The sequence below is a fragment of the Oryctolagus cuniculus genome, chromosome 9, assembly GCF_051225735.1.
Source record: "Oryctolagus cuniculus isolate XC-2025 breed Fujian yellow rabbit chromosome 9, ASM5122573v1, whole genome shotgun sequence".
In the NCBI taxonomy this organism is placed as follows: Eukaryota; Metazoa; Chordata; class Mammalia; order Lagomorpha; family Leporidae; genus Oryctolagus; species Oryctolagus cuniculus.
The window spans coordinates 40,003,675-40,031,422 of record NC_142875.1 but is presented as its reverse complement, the minus strand read 5'-3'; the positions used below and the strand labels follow the sequence as shown (position 1 = coordinate 40,031,422).

Below are 27,748 nucleotides of genomic sequence, written 5' to 3'. Positions count from 1 at the left end.
TACTTGCTGAACTCTTTATTTAGTGGAGCGTTGAACCTTTGACTGTCATGTAAATTAAAAATATGTTATCTCAAAAACTAAGAAAGAGAGAGGGATGGAAGTATCATTATATTTTTAGAACTGTTTGAACTACAGAGAATCAATTCTTTTTGTCTTAGTATCATATTAACATGAGAATTGATGTGAATTTTGTTGTATTAATTAGCATGTGTTTGCTGAGACCCCGAGAGTCTAATTAATAAATTCCTTAAAATTTTTTTAATTCTTTTTTTTTTTTAAGATTTATTTACTTTATTTGAAAGGCAGAGTCACAGAGAGGCAGAGGCATAGAGAGAGAGAGAGATCTTCCATCTGCTGGTTCACTCCCCAGATGGCTGCAACAGCTGGAGCTGAAGCCAGGAGCTTCTTCCGGGGTCTCCCACGCAGGTGCAGGGGCCCAAGAACTTGGGCCATCCTCTACTGCTTTCCCAGGCCATAGCAGAGAGCTGGATTGGAAGTCGAGCAGCTGAGACTTGAACCAGCACCCATAAGGGATGCTGGCACTGCAGGTGGCAGCTTTACCTGCTACGCCACAGCACTGGCCCCAAATTCCTTAAAATTGGAAAAAAAAAAAATAAAGTACATTACCTTGCCCAATGCAATGGAGTTTGTTTTACTTTAGTTAAAGAATCAGCAAACATTTTCTATAAAGGGCTAGGCAGTAAATATTTTATGCTTTGCTGGCCACATTAATTGTCTGTCACATATTATTCTTGTTTTTTCTTTAAAGGACTTTTAAAAATCTAAGCTCATTCTTAGCCCTTGGGCTATATAGAAACAGCACAAGACCTGTATTTGGCTTTGCACCATTGTAAAGTCTGTCTTTAGTTTACATAGTAAGAAAAATCATTGTCAGATTTTAGGCAGTTGGAGTTACACATCAAGATTTTATATTCAAAATGAACCTGAAGGAATCGAGCAAAGGATAAGGCAGAAGCAGAAGATAGTTATCAGCTATTGTCTGATGTAAGACTCCCAGATTTTTGGCCTTATCAACTGGAACCATTCATTGATAAATGGAAGGATGGGATAAAGCTGATCTGGAAGAGAAAACAGAAGTTCTGTTTTTAATATGTTAGATTTTAGATTTCTTTGAGATTCCTAAATTGAATTGTCAATTAGAGTTTATGGGAGAGTCCATGACAGTTTATCTGTCTATGAAACACATGAGGATTAAAGATCAGCTATTAAATACAACTAAAGGGACTCACAGGCTAAGAAGAATTTCCTGAATTGAAAAGGAGGAACTAAGAACTTTTCTCAATAAACTAAAAGCAGATAGAGGTTTAAAACAAAGCACAATGCATTTGGGGAATGGCAAGCACCTGAGTTTTTTGTTTTTTTGTTTTGTTTTGTTTTGTTTTGTTTTGTTTTTTATTCCAGTAAAAAAAGAAGTGATTGGTAAAGGCCAGATCAAGAACTAGTGCACTCTGCCACAAAGTTCAGAATTTATTCTGAAGTCAGTGAGAATTCTGTGGTGGAATTAGAACTAGGGAAATATACTTTTGATAACTTGTTTCAAAGGTAAGATAAAGAAAGATGGATTTGAAGATTGGCAAAACTATAGGCAGGGAAACCAAGGAGGAAGCTATTGTAATAGCCTAGGCAAAAGATGATAGAGGTCTAACTCAAGTCTCCTTGGTGGATATTCCAGAGCATGGTACTGTTTTGACATCTACTTAATGAAACAACTTTAACAAAACAATTGGTGTCTAATCACAAAAAGCAGTAAAGGAGAACTAAGCATATCAAACATGACTCAGGTTTTTGGGTTTTTTTTGTTTTATTTTGGATATCAGAAGATGCAAGGAATACAAGATTATGTGTGTTTGCTTTTTCATTTCATTTTGAATGTTGGTAGCATTACCTGTGTGATAGTCACTTGAAGACTTACAGTAGTCGGATTCATGGTTCTGGATACAAACAAGCATTTGGCCTGCAGATAATTAAATGGGCAGGCCACCAACATGAAATTCCAGTTGTCAGTAGCTTCTCAGCATGGGTTAAGGAAAAGAAATAGTTAAAAAAAAATTTCTGAGGCAATAGTTTCAAGCTGAAGTATGAGCACACATTGAACTTAGTGAACACAACAATTGCAAAAAAGAAAAATTAAGTCTTTAAAAATTTTTTAAACAACCATTTTTAAATATTTATTTATTTGAAGTCAGAGTTACAAAGACAGAAAGAGATCTTCCAACCACTGGCTCACTCCCCAGATGGCTGCAACAGCCAGGGCTGGGCCAGGCCAAAGACAGGATCCTGGAGCTCCATCTGGGTCTCCCACTTGGGTAGCATCAGGTACCAGCCTGAGTACTTGGTCCATCTCCCACTGCTTACCAGCACTCATATGGGATGCCACCATTACTAAGTGGCAGCTTAACCTTTTGTGCTACAGTGCTGGCCCCTTAAAATTTTTATTTTTTAAACCAAAGGTTTTGACCGGCGCCGCGGCTCACTAGGCTAATCCTCTGCCTTGCGGCGCTGGCACACCGGGTTCTAGTCCCGGTTGGGGCGCCGGATTCTGTCCTGGTTGCCCCTCTTCCAGGCCAGCTCTCTGCTGTGGCCCAGGAGTGCAGTGGAGGATGGCCCAGGTGCTTGGGCCCTGCACCCCATGGGAGACCAGGAAAAGCACCTGGCTCCTGGCTCCTGCCATCAGATCAGCGCAGCGCGCCGGCCACGGCGGCCATTGGAGGGTGAACCAACGGCAAAGGAAGACCTTTCTCTCTGTCTCTCTCTCTCTCTCTCTCTCACTGTCCACTCTGCCTGTCAAAAAAAAAAACAAAAAAAACAAAAAAAAAAACAAAGGCTTTTCTTTATGGTAAATTTGAAAATTGAATATATGATTTACTTTTTTCTTTTTTAAGATTGAAGAATTGGAAGAAAAACTTAATGATGCACTTCACCAGAAGCAGCTACTAACATTGAGATTAGATAGCCAATTAACTTTTCAGCAGAAGGATGCCAGGTAAGAAAAACTTTAAAAAGTAACTGTATTTATCTAACAATTAAAGTAGCTTCATTACCTGTTTATGCATAATGTTATAAACTAAAATAGAGAGGTTTCAAATTTAAGATAAAAGTTATTTTCACATCCAGGCCATAATAATATATTATTTGATAGAGTACACAAAATGTAAAAAGTCAGAATTCAACATCCTTTCAGCAAGTCATTGATAAGTAAAAAAACGTTGGTCAATAGAAGTAAAGCAGAAAGTGACAAAGGAGGCGCTCTAAATTCACCACTAATTAACTTGCTATCTGGATTAACCTTTCTTCATTTACCTTACAAAACATACTGAGTCTCGTGGTACATTGAACTTTCTCTTAGCTTCCACATTATGCCTGTATACTTTCTCCAGCTCAGCTGGAGTCCATTGTTTACTTTCAAATACACCTATGCCAAGTTCCTTTTTATATTTATGTATTCAATTAAAACTACACTTGATCTTGGCCAAAAGGCTGAGAAACGATTAGTTTAATTAAAGCTTAATAAACAGTGAACTATAAATACAAAAAGATGTGCTGTTTCTCTAAAAACTATCAATGGATTCTTTGAGAAAGATTCAAGAAAAGTAAGTGATTTAAAAAATCATCAAATTAGGCCGGCGACGCGGCTCACTTGTCTAATCCTCCACCTTTGGCGCCAGCACCCCAGGTTCTAGTCCTGGTTGGGGCGCCGGATTCTGTCCCGGTTGCTCCTCTTCAAGTCCAGCTCTCTGCTGTGGCCCCGGGAAGGCAGTGGAGGATGGCCCAAGTGCTTGGGCCCTGCACCCGCATGGGAGACCAGGAGTAAGCACCTAGCTCTTGGCTTCGGATCAGCACAGCGCACCAGCCATAGTGGCCATTTTGGGGGTGAACCAATGGAAAGGAAGACCTTTCTCTCTGTCTCTCTCTCATACTAACTCTGCCTGTCAAAAAAAAAATAATCAAATTAAGTGTAAGCAAGTAGATTTGAAGATTGTGGACAAAAAAAATCAAATCTATTAGAAACTGTCTTCTCAGATCTTCCTATGTGTCTTTCAAGTTCCTCTGCCATTTTAAAGAAATTGTGTTTGGAAATTATGACCAAAACTTGTATTAGTCAGCATTTCATCACTATGATGTAATATCTAACAGGGTAATTATGAAGGGAGGGAGGTTTATATCTGTGTATGATTGGGTGGGCCACATGGGTCTTGTCACCTAGGGAGGCCAGAGTGTGGCAGCAGTGGAATGTGTGCAGGGTAGTGATCATTTAGCGAGCGAGGAAGCAGAGAACAGCAGCTGGTCCTGAGTCTGGTGCTTATAACTAACCTTCTCTAGAGAACTACCTTCCAAAAATAAGCCCCCAGTGACTTAAGGACCTCCCATTAGGACCACCCTGTAGGCACCATAATTGGATTAAGACTCTACTGCCTTAGTACATCAGTCCTTGACTTTGAGGCTTAACTATCTGCATGAGTTTAGGAGCCATGTTATATTCAAACCATAGCAAACATTTATCCATAAAGAAAGCATACCTCTATAAGTTAAAAATCAGTACTGTAATTAACAATGTGTCAAGAATGTTTGTTTCTGTGTCTTAGTGGTAAACATGTCAAGTAGGTATCTTTTTCTCATGTCAAGATTTCACTACTGGGGCCAGCATTGTGACACAGAGGGTTAAACTGCCACCTACAATGCCAACATCCCATAGGAGCCTTGGTTCAGTTTCTTGCTGCTCTACTTCCAATCCAAATCCCTGCTAATGTGCCTGGGAAAGCAGCAGAGGATGACCCAAGTACCTGGGCCCCTGCCACCCATGTGGAAGAACCTAGTGGAGATCCAGGCTTCTGGTTTCATCCTGGCCCAGTTCTGGCCATTGTGACCATTTGGGGTGTGAACTAGCAGATGGAAAATCTCTCAGGCTGGCGCTGCAGCTTAATAGGCTAATCCTCCGCCTGCAGCACCATCACACCGGGTTATAGTCCCGGTTGGGGCGCCAGATTCTGTCCCGGTTGCCCCTCATCCAGGCCAGCTCTCTGCTGTGGCCCGGGAAGGCAGTGGAGGATGGCCCAAGTGCTTGGGCCCTGCACCTGCATGGGAGACCAGGAGAAGCACCTGGCTCCTGCCTTCGGATCAGCGCTGTGGGCCGGCCACAGCACGCAGGCTGCAGCGGCCATTGGAGGGTGAACCAACGGCAAAGGAAGACCTTTCTCACTGTCCACTCTGCCTGTCCAAAAAAAAAAAAAGAAAAAGAAAATATCTCTCTCTCCAACTCTGTCTTTTCAAATAAATAAGTCTTTAAAAAAAGAAAAGAATAGCAACTCCTGGCTCCTGATTTCGGCTTGGCCTAATCCTGGCCGTTGTAGCAGATGGAAGATCTTGCTGTCTTCCTTTGTCTCTCCCTCTCTTTCTCTCTCTGTAACTCTGACTTTCAAATAAATAAATAAACCTTTGAAACAAATTACCTAGGGGCCAGAGCTGCAGTGTAGCAGGTTAAACCACTTGCCTGTAACACCAGCATCCCATATGGGTGTGGGTTCAAGACCCAGTTGCTCCACTTCTGATCCAGCTCCCTGTTAATGTACCTGGGAAAGCATCAGAAGATGGTCCAACTTTTAGGGCCCCTGCACCCACAAGAAAGAACAAGTTGAAGCTCCTGGCTCCTGGCTTCAGCCAGGCCCAGCCCTGGCTAGTACAACAATTTGGGGAGTGAACCAGCGGATGGAGGATCTCCTCTCTCCCTCTCCCTCTCCCTCTCCCTCTCCCTCTCCCTCTCTCCCTCCATTTCTCTCTCTCTCTCTCTCTCTGTAACTGAATTTCAAATAAATAAGTAAATATTTTAAAAATTACCTGGCCAATTATTAGCTGTTGTCACATTGAATCAGTGGATCTTAAACTTTAGTATCTATCAGAAACACTCGAAGAACTTGTTAAAAAAGATTACTGGGTCCCACTCTCAGAAGTTCTGATTTGGGTGAGTCCTGAGGTTTGCATTTCTGCCAGCTTCCTGAGTTGCTGATGTTGCTGGTCCAGGACAACACTTTGAGAACCACTACCTTTGATTATAGGTGTGCTGTAATGTTTTAGACATTTCATCAGATTGAGTAATGCTGCTGAGAGAACAGTTAGGAGGCTGTTGGAATAATGTTGTCACTGGGTGATGGTGGTAAAAAGTGTTAGGTTCCGAATATATTTTGAAAGTAGAGTTGATAGTTTGTCTTTACAGATTAGGTGTGGGATTTAAGAGAAAATGGGGGCCAGCGCTGTGGCATTGTTGGTAAAGCTGCTGCCTGCAGTGCTGGCATACCGTATGGGCACCTGTTCAAGTTCTGGCTGCTCCACTTCCGATCCAGCTCTCTGCTATGACCTGGGAAAGCAGTAGAAGATGGCCCAAGTCCTTGGGCCCCTGCACCCACATGGGAGACCTGGAAGAAGCTCCTGGCTCCTGGCTTTGGATCAGTGCAGCTCTGGCCTTGCAGCCATCTGGGGAGTGAATGAGAGGATGGAAGATCTCTCCCTCTCTCCCTCTCTCCCTCTCTCCTCTGCCTCTCTTTAACTCTACCTTTCAAATAAATAAATAAATCTTTTTTAAAAAGTGAAAATGAAGAGTCAAGGATTGCACTAATATTTTTGGCTTGAATTACTGAAAAAACTGGAGTGGTGTCAACTAAGGTAGGAGAAACCACAGTAGAAAGGGTTTGTGAGTCAAGACCAGGAGTTCCATTTGAGATGTGTTAAATTAGACTTGTCTTAGAAATCTATCCTGAGATGTGAAAAGTTGCACCTGAAGTACAAATCAGGGAGTCAGTAGGATGTGGACAATATTTAAGTTATGAGGCTGGATGAATTACCTAAGGAAGTGACAGAGAAGAGGAGTAGATATGCCAACACTGACACAAAAGAGATTGAGAAGGTGTCAGAGTCAGAGAGGAGAAAGATGAAAAGAGAAAAAAGTTTTGTGCCTTGGAAGACAGTTGAGTCGAAGGAAGGAAAGATCAGTGTATCAAGTGCTGTCATTCTGTCATGGATGAGGAGATCTAAGAATTGATCCTTAGCATTCTGGATGTTATTGATAACTTTTAGATTTCAATAGAGAGGGTAAAAACCTAGTTGGCTGGGGTGGACGGACAAATTGGAGACAGCAAATATAGATAACATTTCAGCTGTTTTTGTTTTTCTTTCTTTTTTTTTACAAAGTGATAAAGTTTATTAAAAAGGTAAGGAAATCACACACACACACACACACACACACACTCACACGTAGGCCATGTTCAGGAATAGAGTGGTACAGGAGGGGAAAAGATGAGAGAAAGAGAGAGACAGAGATTTCAGTACCTTGCTCCTCTTTTTCTGTAAGAAGAGAGAGAGAGTGCGCGCAGAGATGTTTTTCTCCAAAAGGAAAAATAAAGAAGTCAAGAGTTGTGTTTCTGTTTATAGTAGTAATAGCACACTTACCTGTTGATGGGACTGAGATCCTAGGGAAAGAGGGAGATTGGATTAAAATCTTTTGGTAGGCAACTAATAATAGCAATATTGGCTACATGTGGTTCTTTGAGAATGATGAATTTTTGTAGATTACTGTTTTTGTGGCCTCATTGGGTGAGTGAATACTCTGTTAAACAGCTTTTCATTACAACTAAAATACCTGAGAGGTGCCAAGTAGGCAAGAAGCTTATTTGGCTTGTAGTTCAGAGGTTCACAGTCCACAGTGTGATGATTCCATTAGCCTTGCATCTAGCAGAGGCTGGCAATGGTGGAAGCCGGTGTGGGGGAATAGTCACATGACAAGCCAGGAAGCAGAAGAGACAGCGAGTGCACTCGTGTTATGTAACCAAGCCTCTCGTGGGAACTGTCTTCTGAGGCTAAGTATCCAGGAACCTAACTTACTCCTCATGTAGGATCTTTGTCCTTAGTGTGCTGTACATTGTGATTTAATGCTATAACCAGTACTCAAACAGTATTGTTCACTTTGTGTTTCTATGTGGGTGCAAACTATTGAAATCTTTACTTAATATATGCTAAACTGATCTTCTGTATATAAAGAGAATTGAAAATGAATCTTGATGTGAATGGAAGGGGGGAGGGAGAGAAAAGGGTTGCGGGTGGGAGGGAAGTTATGGGGGGGAAGCCATTGTAATCCATAAGCTGTACATTGGAAATTTATATTCATTAAATAAAAGTTTAAAAAAAGAAATAAAATATTTTAACCAAAAAAAAAAAAAAAAAAAGAACTCCCACTAGGCCTCTCTCAGATACCATAATTCAATCAAGCCTGCTTTAATCCACTAATATTAACCCATTAACCATTAACGTAGGGCTTTGATTTAAACATCTGCATAAGCCAAATCCTATTGAAACCATAACAGATACTTTATGGTAGTTCACTGTTGCCATCTTCAAGAGATATTCCTTGATGTACAAGAATAAATGAAAAATGAAAATTAATAAGTAGAGTCTGGAACAGATGAATGAAAGTTAAACTTTATGCAGAAGTAATATGATTTTATAATTTGAATTTTAAAAATTATTTAAGATATCAGTTTTCTGTGTATGTGCCTACACATTTAATAATTTTTATGAAATTGTCACTTGATATTTAACTGGTTACGTAAGTAAACATTTAAATGGAGCCAAAAATACTATTGGACTTCTTATTTCCTAATTTTGTTACTGTAAGTAGAGAACTGTGAGAAAATATTTTTAATGGTTGCCATAAATTCCCTCCTAATATAGAAAATATCAAGAACTAATGAAACAAGAAATGGAAACCATTTTAGTGAGACAGAAACAGCTAGAAGAGACAAATATTCAGCTACGAGAGAAAGCTGGAGATATTCGTCGAAACCTGCGTGACATTGAATTAACAGATGAGCAGTATATGAAGCTAAAAGCTTTTCCTGAAGATCAGCTTTCTATTCCGGAATATGTATCTGTAAGTGTCTTGTTTTACCTAAAAAAAAAAAAAAAAAAGAAGAGAACTGCATACATTTTAGATTAAAATTTGCCATTGATGTAGTAGCCGTTATTTTTTAAGAACCCAACTGACAAATTATTCTGTGGCCATAATCTAAAGTTATTGAGTGGCATTCATAGCACCAACTTTTAAAGGCTCTTGACCTTTGATCTCCAAAGTCAAGCAATAAATTGGGCTCTGAACTTAATGACTGCATAGTCCATAGAAATGACTTATCTTATCATAAGCTAGTGGCTTATGCTCTCAAATTGAAACCTTTTGGAGATGAACAACAGATTCGTTGTTTCCAGGGTTTTGTTCGGGATAGTGAGGCAGAGCAAAGCTGATATGTTTATAAAAGGGATATAAGATGCTGAAAAGCTTTATAGGAAGAGATTGGCAAATATTCTTTTTTTAAAATAATTTTCTATTTGACACATAATTGTACATACTTAGTGGGTACAGTGTGATTTGTCAATACATAGTTCAGAATCTTGCAATATTGGTTATATAAATATAAATTCAGGATTAATATGTGTCAGTGTTCTCAGATTGTTTGGTGTCATATCGCTTTACACTCAAAAAATTATTCAGGACTCCAAAAAGCTGTATCAGTATTTACTATATTAGAAATTAAAATAGAGATTTTTTTAAAAACAGAATGCATAAAAATACAGTCTGTTAAACTTAGAACCAGTGATATCATATATCATCTAGCCATCAGAAAATGCCACTGAAGAATCGTTAGAGAATTGAACAGGTGCCAAAAAGTTCTTAATTAGGAAGATAGTTTTGATCTTCTGAGTTGTTTGAAAGGGTCTCATAATGACAGACAGGGCAGGGAAGTGGGGTCCCCCAACCGCAGATAAGAATTGTTGGCTTTGGTGCAGTACTGTGGTATAGTGGGTTAAGCTGCTGCTTGCGGTGCTGGCATCCCATATGGTGCCAATTCAAGTCTCAGCTGCTCCACTTCCAATCCAGCTCCCTGCTAATAGGCCTAAGAAAGCAGTGGGGGCCAACCCAAGTACATGGGCCTCTGCACCCATTTGGGAGACCTGCGTGAAGCTCTTGGCTTCAGTCTTGCCCAGCTCTGGCTGTTGTGACCATTTGGGGAGTGAATGAGCAGATGGAAGACTTCTCTCTCTCTCTCTGCCTCTGCCTCTCCCTCTCTGTCACTCTGCCACTCTGCCTTTCAAATAAACAAATAAATTGAAAAAAAGAAAAAAAAAGAAAAGAAAAGAACTGTTGGCTTTTGATATATAGCCATCATTTCTCTCTCTCTCTTTTTTTAAAGATTTATTTTATTTCATTTGAAAGGCAGAATTACAGAGAGGCAGAGGCAGAGAGAAAGAAAGGTCTTCCACTGGTTCACTCCCCAAATGGTCACAGTGGCTGGAGCTGTGCCAATCCGAAGCCAGGAGGTTCTTCCACATCTCCCATGTGGGTGCAAGGGCCCAAGGACTTAGGCCATCTTCCACTGTATAGCTGTCATTTCACCCTAAGAGGTTTGAATTTTTTTCATCTGTTAAAAGAGTTAATGATACCAATGCCTTTCTATTTCAGTAATTGTGAAGGTTATGGACACGTGTGTAAGATGCTTACTACAGTGTTTAGAATACAATAAACACATAATAAACACTACCATTATTTTTGCTGGAGAAGTAGTTGCTATTCTTGGCTTTCACTGGGATAAGGTTTGCAGATTAGTGATTTCTTATAAAATGAATTGTTATCTTTTTTTGTCCAGCTGTTTATTTTAATAGCTGAAGCACAGTTTTCTTCCCAAAATGTACTGACTAAAATAAATATTCCAAGCACTGTCATTTATCCATAGTAATTACAAAATATCTCACTGGTGACAATTATGCTTATTTTTGATTTGTTAATATTTCTTGTTACATCTCTTGTTTCCACAGATAGTATTACCCCAACTGATTAGTTATATGCATTCATTGCATTGAAGGCTAACCTTAGAACTTGTTTCTTTCCACATATGAGAATACTTCAAAAAGTTTGTAAAAAGATGGAATTAGAAGATGTTTATATTGGTGCAAAAACTTGTGAAATCCGTCGATTTTTTTTTTGTAATGTACATTTTCCATGAGCTCTGTGAAGGCGCCTCATTTGCATGGATTTTCAAAATGTATTTCAAACATAAATTTCTTCTAGTTTCATTTTTCCACCATCTTTTTGAAGAAACTATATATGGTACTTTTGCAGCAGATCATACACTGATGAATTTCAGAACGTGTATCTGTACAGTAAATAGTCCTTAATAGCCCTCTCCAAATTTGCTGATGGCTTGTCAGTTTTCTAGGACCTTTTCACATAGAACAGTTTACTGGCTTAGGACAGGAAAAATCCTCTCAGAGAATTATGAATGGGCAGAAAGATCTGAACTGAATGAAAGTAGCGGTTAAAAATAGATCCTTCCTGACTCATCCTCGTTATCCCACACCCTGCAGTGGCAGCAGTAAGTAGAGCTTCACAAGAGCTTGAGAGGAGAATAAAAACAGACTTTATCTCTTCATCAGGTATTTATTGAGTGCTTATCATATAGTTAGGCATTGGCGATTGAGCAATGTAGAAGCAAGACAAAAATTCCCGCCCTCATGAAGCTTTCATTCTCCCTGAGCAATACAGACAATAACTGAAATATAGGAAATGTCTGTTTGTCCTAGGTGCAATGGAGGAAGGGCAGGAGTGAAGACCAGGGAGGACTGCAAGGGCAGGGTGCAATTTTAACTCAGGGTAGTGAAATCCAGTAAGGCGTTACTAGTAAGGTGATATTGATCAGGGACCTAAAGGATACAAGGCATGATCCATGCGTTTGTATGTGGACAACAGCAAGACCTTTGGACACTTGATGTGTTCAAGAAGTTTGCAAGCATATAGTGTGGAGTGAGCAGTAGGGTGGCAATGAGAAGTAAGCAATAAATGAGAGGAATGGCAGACCCTCAGGTTGCTGTCAGTTACTGATCATCTGGTCCTTGAGGTAACTTAACTGAACATTGAGTCTTAATAAAGTATTTACAGTTAGAGTCAATTAATGACTGTTTTAATTTTGTAGAATTTCCTTGTATTGTTGATCACTGAAAACGGCATACTGGCAAATTTTAATTGTAACTTTGATTTATGACTTTTTTCTTTTCTTTTTGAAGATTCGGTTCTATGAGCTAGTGACTCCATTAAGAAAGGAAATATGTGAACTACAAATGAAAAAGAATGATCTGTCAGAAGAATTAAGTACAAACAAAAGCCAACTGAAGCAGCTTACAGAGGTTTGTATAGTTTTGATTGCTGGTAAAAACAAACTCTCAACTTTTTGCTGTAAGGAGTTCAAGATTTGTAATAAGAAATAGAAAAATCAATGGCAGATATTTCCTTACATGTGATGCAAACCCACTGCATAGGTAGCATTCATCTGGATTTCTGGGCCTAGAACCCATGGGTCCTAAGGTAGGGCCTGAGGAACCCACTCAAGGTGAAGCTCAGAGTGCTTGCTGCATTGTAATTAATTAAACCTTTATTTTTAAAAAAATCAATGATAGAAAAATTTAACTAGGGGATGCTGATTGCTATGGTTTCTCATAAATAGTGGGAAACAGATTAAATTGGAAGTAGTCATCCTAAAAATTGGCAAGCCTATGATCTTGAGCTATAATCCATTGTTGAGCATTTTTGTAACTTGTTTTTCATAATCAATTGCTTTTAATTCATAGCAGGGTTCTATTCAAAATTGCTGTGAAAGGACTGAAATGACACATTTGTATATCAGGGTTTGTTTAGTAATTTAAATATCTACATGTAATGTTCTGTCAAGAAATTTAGGTAAGAAATGTAAACCAGAATATGCAGGGACTCTCTTGCAGGTTCCATGAGTAAAAAGAAGAGGAGGATCCCTTTGGCTTTTAATTATGGTGACTCATAGGTTCCCATTTACCTTGAACAGTCCCATTATTCCCAATATATAAATATTAATAACACTCCACTCATTTCCAGAAGCACCCCAATGTACATGATAAATTATATGGTCATCATACTTGTAACTCTCATTTATAGAGGGTGGGTTATAGCATTAACCAAATATCCAGAATACTATCCTGCAATTGTAACCTGTTAAGAGAAAAGTGGTTGATTGAGTCTTGCTGTCATGTAGCACTTAGGAATGAGATAGCGTTCTTCAAGGATTTTATCGGTCCAGAAGAGAAACACTTAAGGTTATAATTTACAAATAGAGTCTGCTGCAGGTCTTCACAACAGGTTAACCTTGTTCATGATATAAAAGGGAGCTGCACTCCAACTGCCAGTTATTTTTGCTGCTTCTTCAGATGCAGTTAACTCTCCTAATGCTTGTTCTGAACAGGTGTACTAACATTAGCATTAACCCCAGTGATGTGCGTGGTGCTGTGCTACATGCTGACAATAGTAAACACAAGAAAGAATATGTCTGCCCTTCTAGAGTTTAAATTCTAGTAGATTAGAGGTAGAACATTAGAGGATATCCTGATCTGCTCATTTACTGTGTCCTTTAACAAATTGCATCCTGTCAAATGGAGAAAATATTGTTTGTCCATTCATTTCATTGAATTGTCCATGTTTCTGTTTCAAAGTAAAAATATGATTTTAGCAAAGTTGTGTATACGTATTTCTTTTATGCTTTATTTAAAAAGTTTTTAGCCAATGTATTTTTATCCAGAAATGAATAATTACAATGTATATTTTCAGTGGTGTGCTGCACTATTAATACTGGATAGAATTTACTTGTCATCAAGTTAGAGTCAATAACAACATTACAGGCAAAATAAAGGCCTAGCTTCCTTCCTTTCCTTAGAGTAGAAATTTTGTCAATAGGGCAAATGCTAGACAGGCAGACTTGCACCTACTCCCATCCTCTGTTAGTTTGTTTCTTCCTTGCTAATACTTTTATAGAGAATAAAGCATAGATAACTAATAAGGTGTTTGAGTCAGAGTTCCTCAGTTTTTTCTTTATGCACTAAATAACTCTTGAGTATGGAAACTATTTGGTTTGTTAAGTCTGTATTAATCAGGGTTCTCCAGAGAAATATAACCAAGAGCCTGTATGTGTGTGTGTGTGTGTGTGTGTGTGGGAGGGAGAAAGAACAAGAAAGAAATGGAGAAAGAGACAGATTAAAGAAGTTTAGCAAATCTAAAATCTTCAGGGTAGGTTGGCAGGCTGGATATCAGAAAAGAGTTGCAGTTCAAGTCCAAAGGCAGCCTGCCAGCAGAGCTCTTTGCTTTCAAAGGTCAATCTTTATTTATTTATTTATTTATTTATTTTTAAGTCTTCAACTGATTGAGGCCCAACCATCTAATAGAGGATGACATACTTTACATAAAGTTTGCTGATTTAAATGTTAGTATCATCTGAAAAATACCTTCAGAGGATCACCTCAAATAGTGCTTGATCAAATGTATTATGACTTCCCTAAGTGAACACATAAAAGATGGCACCATAGAATCATTCCATACACAAGTTTATTTCTTAAGGATTTATTACCTCTCAGCTGAGAGTGTAATCTTTTGTTTTAAACCCCTTGCTGGATTTGTTAACAGTGTGAACAAAGAATTATATCACAGTCAGGAAAAAATTAAGCAATGTCCTATTGTTTAATAATAGGTACAAGTTAAGAGAATATGGTTGAGACAAAATAGAATTAGTTTTATGTTAAGGCCATCTTTAGAGTTTGGTTCATCTGCTCTGTCAAGGGCCTATTACAGGTCAACTTTCCAAATACGAAAAAAGTAAACAGAATGTTTTTAAAAGATTTCTTTATTTATTTGAAATGCAGAGCAATAGAGAAAGGGGTGGAAAGAGAGATCATCCCCCAAATGCTCGTAACAGACAGGACTGGGCCAAGCCAAAGCAGGAGCTAGGAACTCCCATTTGGGTCTCCCACATGAGTGGCTAGCACCTATGCACTTGGGCTATCCTCTGCTGCCTTCCCAGGCGTGTTAGCAGGAAGCTGAATTGGAAGCAGAACAGTCAGGTCTCAAAAAATGAAGCCAACACCATTAAACAACTTTTATTATTGTTTCATAAAAAGACCTTTATATAAGGCTGTGAAGAACAATAAATATATTTGATATTGCAAATTTTGCTACATATTTATTTTAAGGTTTGTTTTTTGAAATGATTCATTAAATTATTTACTGCTCTAATAGTATTGGAACAATTCAAAGGTACTGGCTTGAGCTTCATCTGGGCAACTTGACAATGGTGTGATAATCTGAGATAATAAAAAACTCAGTCCTATGGATCCCCCGTCTTATAACTTCTCCATCAGCAAAATGGGGGTGGTAATAGTTAATACCTACCTCACATGGTCATTATTATAAAGAATGTAGTGTATTCAGTAAATACAGATTGTGTGTCTATTACATGACAGGCATTATTCTAGGTGCCTGGGATATCTCATTGAACAAAACAGCAAGCCCTGCCCTCATGGAGTTATAGTTTTAAAAGGGTGTCTATAGACATATATTTCAAAATAAGCAAATCATCTAATATGATAGAAAGTGACAACTACAATGGATAAAAGAAAAAAATTGATGATGATGAAATGATTGGGGTGCTGCATGGAGAACAGAGGAAAAATCACCTGCAGATTTGTACTAGGTTGGCTGGTAGGTCTCATTAAGGAGGCAGCAGGCTTCTCAAGGGAGAGCTTCCAGGCAGAGGACCCAGTCAGTGCAAAGGAATGAGAGTGGCTTGGTGATTGTGGAGTGATGAGGAGGCCAACGTAACTGATAGGATTGAAGGAAGAGGGGCTGGCGCTGTGGTGTAGTAGGCTAAAGCATGTGCCTGTGGTACCAGCATTCCATATGGGCACTGTTTGTAGTCTCAGCTGCTCCTCTTCTGATCTAGCTCTCTGCTAATGCCTGGGAAAGCAGCGGAAGATGGCCCTAGTGTTTGGTTCCCTGCACCCACATGGGAAACACAGAAGCACCTGGCTTCTGGCTTCAGATTGGCCCAGCTCCAGCCATTGCAGCCATCTGGGGAGTGAACCAGTGGATGAAAGACCTCTCTCTGTGTCTCTCCCTCCCTCTCTCTCTAACTCTACCTCTCAAATAAATAAATAAATCTTGAAAAAAAAAAAAAAAAGAAGGGAGAAAGAATAGTCGGAGGTAGATCAGTGAGATAAGGGATCTGCTGAGGTCATGTGAAGAAACAAAGCATATAAGTGAAATGAAGCATTGCAGCTTTTGGAAAGAGGTATGACATGATCTGATACATATTTAAAATATGGCTCTGGCTGGTGCACAGTGGACTGTCAACAAGTGCTTATTTGTTGAGATATTTTTAATGACTATTAAGTCGCTTTCATAATGTCCTAGATAATGGTTTAAAGGCAATTCTCTGTGCTGAGAAGAGAACCATGGAGATGTAAGGATAGAAGCAGAGAGATTTCAAAGGGGGCTCTTGGAGTAATCAGAGAGGTGATAGAGTTTCATTCAGATCAAGGTGGCAGCAGTGGAAGTGGTGACAACTGTTTTAAAGTAGAACCACTAGAACTTCCTCATGAATTGGATGGACTTGGAGGAAAAAAGGTAGAGTCAAATAACTCCAAGGATTTGGGCCTCAATAACTGAAAAGATGGAACTTTACTGAGCTGAGATGGGTATGGTGTGATACAAAAGACTTTAGGGCAAAAGAGAATTCAAGTGTTCGATATATTTTCTTTGAGAGATCTGTTAGATACCCAGTAGGAAATTTATGGATGTGCAAAGCTGAGCTAGATACCCAGCTGGGACTCATAAGCATAAAAAGATATTTAAAACCAGAAAGAGATCACCAGAGGAGAGTGAATGTAGAGAGAAAAAAGGGAAGGGGGGGAGAGAGAAAGAAGGATGGAAAGTCACCCAGGAAAGAAGGAAACCAGAAGAATTACGTTCCTGAAAGTCAAGAAGAAGTGGTGTGTTAAGAAAGAGTGATCACCTGCTTCAAATGTTGTTGATGGGTCCACTTAGTTGAAGATTAAAAATTGGCCATGCATTTAGCAAGGTCATTGAGAACCTTGTCGAGAGTAGTTCCAATAGAGGAGTGAAATCAAAAGTTGATTACAATGAGTGTGAGAGTGAATGAGAGAAAAAAATTGGACCTGGAAGTACAGAGAGTTCTTCCTGATAATTTTAATGCATAGAAAGGAATAGAGAGGGCCGGCGCTGCGGCTCACTAGGCTAATCCTCCGCCTAGCGGCGCCGGCACACCAGGTTCTAGTCCCGGTCGGGGTGCCGGATTCTGTCCCGGTTGCCCCTCTTCCAGGCCAGCTCTCTGCTATGGCCAGGGAGTGCAGTGGAGGATGGCCCAAGTCCTTGGGCCCTGCACCTGCATGGGAGACCAGGAGAAGCACCTGGCTCCTGCCTTCGGATCAGTGCGGTGCGCCGGGTGCAGTGGCCACTGGAGGGTGAACCAACTGCAAAAGGAAGACCTGTCAAAAAAAAAAAAAAAAAAAAAAGAAAGGAATAGAGAGACAGGATTGACAATGACAGGAGAAGAGGAGTCAAAGGAAGGTTTTGTTTTGTTTTTTTAAATAGAAGTCACAGCAAATGTAAGTAAATTCATGTTATAAACCGTAAAGCTTTTCTCTTTACCAAGAACGGTAGAAAAGCATTCATCTGATTTTAGCAGCAATGTTTTTGGATGCCCAGTCTGATCCATGCAATGAAATGAGTCATCTGTATTTGGGCCTTACTCAATAATATATGCTTCTGTAGTTACGGCATTTGCAGAAGAGAACAGAGAGTGTTTGATGGAATTACTCCTATTGAGTTTTATGGAATTTTCATTAGTAAAGTGAGATAATTTATCTCAGTGGCTTAGTCTTTTTTTAATTTTTTAAAGATTGATTTATTTAGGCCGGCGCCGCGGCTCACTAGGCTAATCCTCTGCCTTGCGGTGCCGGCACACCGGGTTCTAGTCCCGGTCGGGGCGCCGGATTCTGTCCCGGTTGCCCCTCTTCCAGGCCAGCTCTCTGCTGTGGCCAGGGAGTGCAGTGGAGGATGGCCCAAGTCCTTGGGCCCTGCACCCCATGGGAGACCAGGATAAGTACCTGGCTCCTGCCTTCAGATCAGCCTGGTGCACTGGCCGCAGGCGCCGGCCGCGGCTGCCATTGGAAGGTGAACCAACGGCAAAGGAAGATCTTTCTCTCTCTCTCTCTCACTGTCCACTCTGCCTGTCAAAAAAAAAAAAAAAAAAATTACAGAATGACATGACCAGTTCATCAGTTGAAAGTTTCTGTTTTCTCTTGTATTTGAAATGTTTTCATATTGGTGTTTTTCACACATTGACGTTTTGTTTTTCTCTCTTCTTCAGAATGGGGGCTAGAATATATAGTATTGCTGGGCAGAGGGAGGCTATGAAAACATGAAAATGCCCATCCTATCCAAACACAGCAGGACATTTTGACTTTTATAGTAGTCTCATTAAGTTTCTTGACCCAAAAAAGTAAATTTTCCTTTTAACTATTTGTGAGACAAAATTTAGATTTCTTCCCTACCAGAGGAGGAAAAAAAAAGCTAATTTTTTTCCCCATCCGTTATAAGGTTCATGGCTGAGGTCCCTGTAACAAAAGACATATTGATAAGAGAAGAGTGTAACACATTTATTTAATTTAAGTTTCATGTAATACAGGAACCTTCAGAAATGAAGACTCAAAGATACACGTAGAACTATTTTTGTGGACAGTTGGCAAAAGTGTGATTACAGGACAGAGGTAACAGCTAGGGGAAATACAGCAAGGCCTACTTGTTCAGTCACTGTGTGACACTCCTCGTCTTTGGCTGTAGGAGACACTTGGCACAGGAGGGATCTTCAGGGGAGAAGGAGAGAGCAGAATTTCAGATTCTGTGACCTGCTTCTGGACAGAGAGAGGGTATGAGAAAGTCACAGAGACCTCCGTGCTTCTGCCTTTTTCTCAGTTTCCTGCCATTTAAAATATTCAGTATGCTGAGGTACTATATTTTGGAGTTTCCTGTTCCTAGCCCCAACAAGGCAATAAACATTTCATTTTTTTAGTAAACAAAGAGAACATACATCCAGTGAAAGATAGCACACTTTGATTCAAAGGCCTCCTGAATGAACAAATGTAAGAATGTGGGAGTATTACTTTGTTCAATACATAAAGATACATTGCCATAGTAAGTCTTGAGACAAAGCTCTGGTGTTAAGAGCTGCAACAGCTATAAAGTAAAGATATGATCTGTGTTTCTCATATTACATTATTTTAATGAACATACAGTTAATTCAGAAAATACTTTAGGCTTCAAATTACATACATTTAAAGATTGGAATTTTAAGAATGGTATGGTGCTTATAAGTGATTATGTAACTTTAAAGGTGAATAAAACATAAACTTTGACAAGTTATATGATTAGATGGTGTTCACACAAGAATTTTAAAGGACCTTAAAGGCTAACATGAAGCTGCAGCTCATGGTTAATTTTACCAAATGGAGCCCTTAGAGTAGGGCTCATTGCTTGAAAGCTAGTAAATTGCCGACCTGACTCTAGAAATTAAGGACCTCATGAGATAGAAACTGATAAACCAAACTTGTGTCCTAAGTTTATGTAATATGAGAATTAATTTCAGTGAATATTTTGGCAAGTATTAACCATTGAGGGAAAGTCAACAAAGGACTTTTTAATATATTTCTATTTTTTTGAGACACAAAGAGAAAAGAGAGACAGAACTAGCTTCCATTCACTGGTTGGTTCACTCCCCAAATGCCCGCAATAGCCAGGGCTGGACCAGGCTGAAGCCAGGAACATGGAACTCAATCCAGGTCGCCCTTGTAGATGGCAAGGATCAAAGTTCTCGAGCCATCACCTACTGCTTCCCAGGGTGTACATTAAGCAGGAAGCTGGAGTTGGGAGCAGAAATAAGACTTAAACCCAGGCATTCCAATATTGGATGCCTACATCCTAAGTGGTATCTTAACCATTCTGCCAAATGCCTACGCCACGAAGAATTTTATAAATGAACATATTATAATATTTCATTTGGGTAGTAACTGTGCATGTGTATTAGGATTAAGTAAAGAATAAAAAATGTAGATTTCAAAAAGCATTGTCAGGGTTCTAAAATAGTTCTTAAAAATTGACAGGCTTTTTTATTAGGATCAAAATGTAATATTTACCATTTCAGCCATTTCCAAGTATACAATTCAGTGTTGCTAAGTATATTTACATTGTTGTGCAACAGATCTCTAGAACATTTTCATCTTGCAGCTGAAGCCACATACCTATTAGACACTAACTTTGTCTTCTCTTCTCCTGCCATTAGGAACTACTTTTCTACTTTGCTTTCCTTCCTGTGATTTTTAGATACTGTCGTATGAGTGGAAGCCTTTTGCTTCACATTATGTCCTCGACATTCATCCACGTCATAGCACACGACAGAATTTCCTTCTTATTTAAGTTGCATAATATTCCATAGTATGTGTGTGCCACATTTTCTCTATCCATGGATCTGTCGATAGACATCTGGATTGATTCCATCTCTTGGCAAACATTGAGACTTCTTAAACTGTTGTGGGCTCTTAAGAAATTGGTTTCTCTGTAGTGGCTGCCAAAAAGTAGGAATAAAAAAGAACTCAATAAAAAATGAAAAGTGAAGTGTTCTCCAGAGATAACTGTTAAGTCCAGTCATACTCAGCATTTAACATTTTTTTTTTTTTAATTTTTTTTTTTTGACAGGCAGAGTGGACAGTGAGAGAGAGAGAGAGAGAGAGATAAAGGTCTTCCTTTGCCGTTGGTTCACCCTCCAATGGCCGCCGCGGCCGGCGCGCTGCGGCCGGCGCACCGCGCTGATCCGATGGCAGGAGCCAGGAGCCAGGTGCTTTTCCTGGTCTCCCATGGGGTGCAGGGCCCAAGCACCTGGGCCATCCTCCACTGCACTCCCTGGCCACAGCAGACGGCTGGCCTGGAAGAGGGGCAACCGGGACAGAATCCGGCGCCCCGACCGGGACTAGAACCCGGTGTGCCGGCGCCGCTAGGCGGAGGATTAGCCTAGTGAGCCGCGGCGCCGGCCAGCATTTAACATTTTAATACATTATATTGATGAGGAAGCACAAAGTAAAACTTTGAGTGTGTCCATGGTAAAGTTTGAGTCGCAGAATACCAAACTAGTCAGGCAAATTACAGGAGGATTTCAGAAGATAAATGAACTGATTATAACTTCTGTGGTTTTTTTTTTTTAATAACCAGTTTATATTTGCAAAATGCACTTCTGCCCTAGAGAATGAAATTTTTTCCATTTCATTATAAAAATTTTCAAATGTGGATAACTTGGAAGAATTTTACAACAAACACCAGTACATTTATGACTATAATTTTACTATATTTGTCTTACCATGTAATCTGTTCACTTATCCATCCATTCATTAGTCACACTTAATTTTATGAGACACTTCCAGACCTTTTTTTTTAAAAAAAAAAAAGATTTATTTATTTATTTATTTGAAAGTCAGAGTTATAGAGGGTCAGAGACAGAAGCAGAGAGAGAGAGAGAGAGAGAGAGAAGGAGGGATGTTTTCCATCTGCTGGTCCACTCCCCAGATGGCCACAATGGCTGGAGCTGTGCTGATCCAAAGCCAGGAGCCAGTAGCTTCTTCCGGGTCTCCTATGTGGTTGCAGTGGCCCAAGGACTTAGGCCATCTTCTGCTTTCCCAGCAGAGCGCTGGATCGGAAGTGGAACAGCCACTGGCGCCCATATGGGTTGCTGGCAACTGCAGGTTGCTGGCACTGCAGACGGCTTTACCTGCTATGCCAGAGTGCCAGCCCCCAGACCTTTTTTTTTACATGTCAGCAATTTCTTCCTTTTTGTTGCTGAGTAATTATCATTGTGTGGATCTACTCATTTACTAGTTGATGGGCATTTGAATTGTTTCCATTTTTGAGCCTTTGTAAATAAAGCTGCTGCAAACATTTGAATATGGATTTTTTGTGTGGACATACATTTTTGTTTATTGGGGTAAATATTTAAGCATGCAATTTTTCATTTCTAGAATTTCCATTTAGTTAATAACTAGAGTTTCATTTTTTGGGTAAGGATTTTCTGTTGTACTTTTTTTTCATCCAACATGGCACAGAAAAGACCTGCTCTTAAACTAATGGCCATTAAAATAAAATAAAACAAAACCACCACTCACCCAAGTGCTGGTCCCTTTTCCCTTTAAGTGTACTCCCCTCTAGACTCCCAGTCAGTCTCCTCTTGCTGATTTTAGTCACTTTCTTAGGCCTTCAGGTAGTTTTATATTTTGTACAGAATTTAGAGTTAATTCTGCACTGAGTTGGTCAGATGGGAGCTTACCTGGTCTTTATCTGGAGCAGAATCACTACATTTTTGTTTTAAACAAAACTGAAGGAACAAAATCCAGTCTCTCTCTCTTTTTTTTTTTTTTGAGAGGTAGAATTACAGACAGAAAGATCTGCCATCCGCTGGTTCACTCCACAAATGGCCACAAACCCCGAACGGTGCCAATACACTGCCTCCAAGCCATAAGCAGAGAACTGGACTGGACGAGGAGCAGCTTAGACCCAAACTGGCACCCAAATGGGAAGCTGGCACCGCACTTAGCCTACCATGCCATAGCACCAATCCCAAAAATCCGGTCTTTGCCTGTAGACCTTTAGATCCCTCTGATTTCCCTATAAAGAATCTCAGCTTCGTTGCAGACTTTTTCTCAACATGGTTAGCTTTGTTTTGATATGAATAAGTGGCCTGTTAGATATTTTCATTTTTATTTTAAAATAATTATTTTAGTTTTTATCAGTTTCAATAGTTTCATAGGTACAATTCCAAGAATGTAATGACACTCCCTCTCTCCAGCCCTCCGCATCTTCTCTGCTTTCCACCCTCCCTCCCCCTCTACCTTTCCCCCTTCTCTCCCTCACTGTTTAGATAACATATCTTTAATTGACATTACCTTCAAGGGCTTAATGCTCCACTAAAGGAAGAGTTCAACTAGTAAAAAGCCAAAATACCTCGGTTTAGCAGAAATATAAGCAGGGGCTATAAACAATAATCAAATGAAAGGTAACCATTTCACCCATATATAGTAAATTTCAAAGTCATCCCAGATCACTAGAACTATGGTGGTGTAATATTTTAGGCTTTAGTAAGTCTGACAAACTATATTTGCAGCAATACTGACACACATGGCCTGTAAGATTCTGTGAAGGCAAATATAACAAGAAAAATTACCAGACTTTAAACAAAATATAGAGTTTTAAGGACACTTTTAAACTGGTTATTTTCAATTCTTAACAAATTAATAATTACTGAAATGCTGATAGAATTATAAAGTACAGAGTACAGAAACTAAAATCTGGTAATTGGGGAACCAAGTTTACTATCAGAGGACACAAAAAGATTTGAATGTCAAATGAACACCAGCAGCTCAGAAAAGTGTAATTGAAATTCATAAAATCACAGGGCAGATTGGGTAATAGATATTACTATTTCATCCAACAAGTAATAAACTAATGGAAACATAGAAGGCAGCAGCTAACAAATGTAGTACAAAAAATGACAGTAATAATGACAACTCCACAGTAATTAAGAAAAAACAAAATATTTGTTACTTATCTCTGAGTTTTGAGATTGGCGATTAGGAAAACACTTCCCATTTTAAAACGCCTCTGTCTTATGCAAAATGGTTATAATTTTTTTCACCACATGGTGGCAGTATGTACCCACCTGTTTTTCTGCTCAGCAACTTGTTTTTGACTTAGTAACCAAAGCATTACATTAAATTACCCTATTTTCATTTAAATTAATTATTTCGGATCACCTGTTATACTGTTATTCCTAACAAAATTCAGTAGATCTATAGCTGGGAGGGAGAATTATAAAACTGACACTCTTCTTCCATAGTATGTATTCATATCAAAGGAGTGTGGATTTTGATACTGATTTCATAATGATGCCTACACAAAAACATTCAGAGTAATCAAAGCCACACAACTACACAGTTCATTTAACTCTGGTTTTGTTCATATAATCTGCTAGTTCATTACAGGTATAAGTTTAAAACTTTTAGAAGTTTCCTAGTAGGTGATTTTTGACCTTTAAGAAAGTTCCTTCCCAAAGTGCTGATTTTAATGGGTTTCAGGGATTTTTCTTTTATAATTTTTTCTTGATCCTTAGTTATGTGGAAATAATATCTAGATACTAACACTGGAAATAGAGCTCATGTTTTAACTTAAAAGATGTCTACTTAGAGCCTATTTTAAACTTTTATATGAGGCTACTTCAGAAAGTTTATAGAATATTTGAATTAAAAAGTAAATTCATTTTTATGCAAAAAAATTAAAATCCATGCATAGTTTTTTTTTTATAACATGTGTCTCCATGGACTTTTGAAGATCCCCATGTGGGTGGATTACAAAATTTTTTTTCCACCAATGTAACTAAATCTTCTCTTTTCTATGAACTTTTTTGAAGTACTCTCATATGTGTGACCTTTTATGGGGTAGTTACTCTTTTTAAGTACTTACAGATACTTCTTAGGAGTTTTCTTTACAGCAGGGCAGAATTGCATCCCCATCTCATGCAGCGGAGCTGTATGCAGCTGTTAGGCTGTTGTCAAATTAGCTCAATGCGCTTGTTTCGTTTCAAAATAAAAAAAAAAAAAAGAGAGAGAGATGTTAATGGTAATACCTGTGTGAATGGTAACACGTATGTAAGTATTACTGAGTCTGTACTTAATAAAGCGCTTCAGTTTCATGAGGAAATGGTGAAATGTTTTTTCTCTTACGAGAACTTTGGTAACTAGGAAGCGGTAACATTGTTTTGTTCAAGGTAACTTCCTTGTTTAGAAATACACTTCTTGAGAAAACTTCTGCAAGATTACCCTGGGGCTTATCATAAATATTCAGATGTAAGTGATCCAGTTAGTTTTACTTGTAGGGAAATGAGATAGTTCACTAATGACACATACTGCCACTATAGATTTTTATAAATTTCAAGGGATAGTAACTGTTTTCAGAGATTTATTTTTATCCTAGCTAGTGAGCTTAAAACTCCTTTATGAGATAACGTATACAATGATATTCAGATAAAATTGGCCCTGCCCAGTAGATGCAGGAATTTAGGGAGCTGAGCCAGTGGTTGTTCTTTGTTTCTGTCTCTCTGCCTTTAAGATAAAGTGAAAATAAATTTTACAAGTGAAGTATACAGGAGAGTGTGCGTAAGTTATGTGTAAGTAGTATGCCATTTTATAGAAGCTGGGTTGGGAACCCATCCCCCAGGGATACCAAGCGAAGAATGTAATTCAATAGTAAAATTACTTCTTTTGCTGTTAAGTCACCTGTCACCACTCTGTACATCCTCATTGCCTCAAGAGCAAAATAATAATAATAATAATAATTTGAATTTGACTCTTAGTGGTGAATCAGTATAATTCTTTTATGCCTTCCATTCACATTTGTTTATACTTTCAGTCTTTTCTAAATCCCTTAAAAAGCATGGAAAAACTGTACTTTTCTTGCTTTGATTCATTTAAATTCTTTCAGTGAGTTTTTGAATAATTTGGCAACTTGTCCTTGTAAGCATTATGATTAAAATTTGTTTGGCTCAGCCATACTTGGGTCAGTACCTGTGGAAAGGCCAACTTTTCATATTTGTTTCAGTTTACCAAATAAAGTGTTTATTGTAAAAATTGCCACCCAACATTCAGCATACCTTTTTGCAACAGTGGGTTCTGCTAGATACATGGACGAGGGATCCTGTTGAAGCAGGGCAGGTTAAGCCACTGCTCGAGTTATCCGCATCCCATATCATAGTGCCTGTTCAAGTTCCAGCTGCTCCGCTTCCATTCCAGCTTCTTGCTACTGCACCTTGGAAAGCAGTAAAAGATGGCCCAGCCCTGACTGTTTCAGCCATTTAAGGAAAGAAACAGTGGATGGAATCTCTTGAACTAAATAAAATAGTAATGTAGTATTTAGCATGATCATCAATGCATAAAAATAAAGGAGCCAGTGGATCTGTTAGTGTGCTCGCTTTGTGGAGGCAGCATTAAGTGCAAAGGAGTTGGCCGACAGAACCATCATTTGATCCTGTGTCTTATTCTAATCTAGGGTCCACCACATGTGATGAAAGCTGTCTTTCTTCATCACTCTGATTTTTTTTTAACTTTTTTTCCCTTTGAAAAACTTAAACTTTTTTTAACTCACATTTATCCAAATAGATGAAAAATTAGCATATTATCAAAGATATAATTTTCTTGATTTATTTTAACCCATAGCATATTTTTAACACTTGTGTGTCATAGAAGTCAGAATTTAAAACATTCATTCATTTCTGGAAGCTCTTAGCAACAAAGAGCAGTATCCGGCAGCAAAACGGGCTCTGTTGTTACTTACAGGGACAGTGTATAACAATCTAAGTGTCGCTCCCCGTCTTCGTGGAGGAACGACACAGGACCCTGCGCTGTTCTTTTGTCTGCTTGGCCCTCCCCGGGTTTGCTGCTGGTTCTTGCCGGGTTGGCTACCGTCCCTTCCACCTCCATGGAAGGGCGGTTCCCCCTGCCACTTTCCCCACTTCCGCGGGGGAGCAGCACACCGCCGGCCGGCTCTCTCGGGGGCTGCACAGGTGTTCCTTCAAATAGATGTTCCTGGTGCATGTTGTCTCTCTCCTCCTTTATAGTCCTCTTCCACCAATCCCAACTCTGCTACCCACATGCCGAGTACGCTGCTCTCCTCCAATCAGGAGCAGGTCCTGCTGTTTATTGGTTGAACTGGAGGCAGCTGAGTAGAAGCTGTTTCCTCCTCTCCCAGCGCCATATTGTGGGAGAGCAGATGCATAGAATAAGTCTTAATTCCAGTAACAGTCTAGTCCGAGTTGCTCCCAGTTGCTCCCCACACTAAGTTAATTAGGTTTCTCGCTCTCTTCAGTATTTGATTGCAGGGATTAGATTATTGATAATATGAAACTTGTGGGAATTCTGAGGAACAAATAAATTCTTGCCTTCCCAGAACAAGTAGCCATGCCATTTCTTATCATTCGCTGAACTGCTTCCTATCAGGGAAATGCCACTTGATCCTGTTTCTGATTTCCTTCGCTGTCCTGTCTCCCCATAGGCAGGAGATCACTTTGTTTATTAAACATTTATGTTCACAAGTTTCCATTTTCTTCTCAGTTCACATGGTATGAAAGACAAAAGTTTCAGTGATGTTTAGAAATGCATTATATTCAAAGTAATTGCCTTTTGGTTACACAGCTGCTGACTTTTGAAAAAGTGTTAATTCCATCTTGGAATACATTCTACTTTTTGTAGAAACATTTGGATTCAATGTTACTTTGTCCAATGATTTTTTAAAAACATGTGCTTAAGAGATAATTATAACAATTGTTTCAAAGAAGAGGAGCCCAAAATTAACTTTGATTTATACATATACCACATTGAAACCTGTGAAATTGGTAGTTAAAGTTCTTTAACACCCTGGACTTGAGCAGTAAATAATATCATTAACTTCTGATCAGCTGTTTTACATTTCTCACAGAATAGACTCTTCAAAACAAGAATTCGAAACTAAGAAAGAAATGAACTATGTAAAGAATTCAAGAGCCTTTATTCTAGCTCTGTCTCTGCTAGCTGTGGACTCCTGACAAACCTTTCAACCCTACCAAGCCTTAGTATCTTATCTTGAAAATAGATTGTAGTAGCTTATCTCCAGGGCATCTTCCATATCTGAAATGTTCTGTGTCGAAAATGGTGACCGCTGTTGTTTGGCAGCAAGAGGAGTAGAAATCTCATCTCATTATAG

The 27,748-nt window shown here is 39.1% G+C and overlaps 1 protein-coding gene and 1 long non-coding RNA gene across 8 annotated transcripts in view; one reads left to right on the top strand and one right to left on the bottom strand.

The window, feature by feature from the left end:
• The window catches only part of PIBF1 (progesterone immunomodulatory binding factor 1), a 239,588-nt gene that overhangs the window by 7,620 nt on the left and 204,220 nt on the right, over positions 1 to 27,748 (top strand). For all 5 annotated transcript variants that reach the window (XM_070048728.2, XM_070048727.2, XM_089303617.1 and 2 more), the window contains exons 3-5: positions 2,904 to 3,004; positions 8,737 to 8,935; positions 12,118 to 12,237. In XM_070048728.2, the coding sequence (XP_069904829.2) occupies positions 2,904 to 3,004; positions 8,737 to 8,935; positions 12,118 to 12,237 (420 nt within the window). The remainder of the gene's footprint in view (positions 1 to 2,903; positions 3,005 to 8,736; positions 8,936 to 12,117; positions 12,238 to 27,748) is intronic.
• LOC149124549 (uncharacterized) lies at positions 453 to 26,485 on the bottom strand. Of its 3 annotated transcripts, none has more exons than XR_016212843.1 (3): positions 26,345 to 26,485; positions 24,479 to 24,584; positions 453 to 591 (listed from the first exon to the last, which is right to left on the bottom strand). It is a non-coding gene; the product is annotated as an uncharacterized LOC149124549 (long non-coding RNA). The 3 variants fall into 3 exon arrangements; XR_016212842.1 differs by lacking the exon at positions 453 to 591 and adding an exon at positions 20,404 to 20,543; XR_016212844.1 differs by lacking the exons at positions 453 to 591; positions 26,345 to 26,485 and adding exons at positions 20,404 to 20,543; positions 25,665 to 25,801.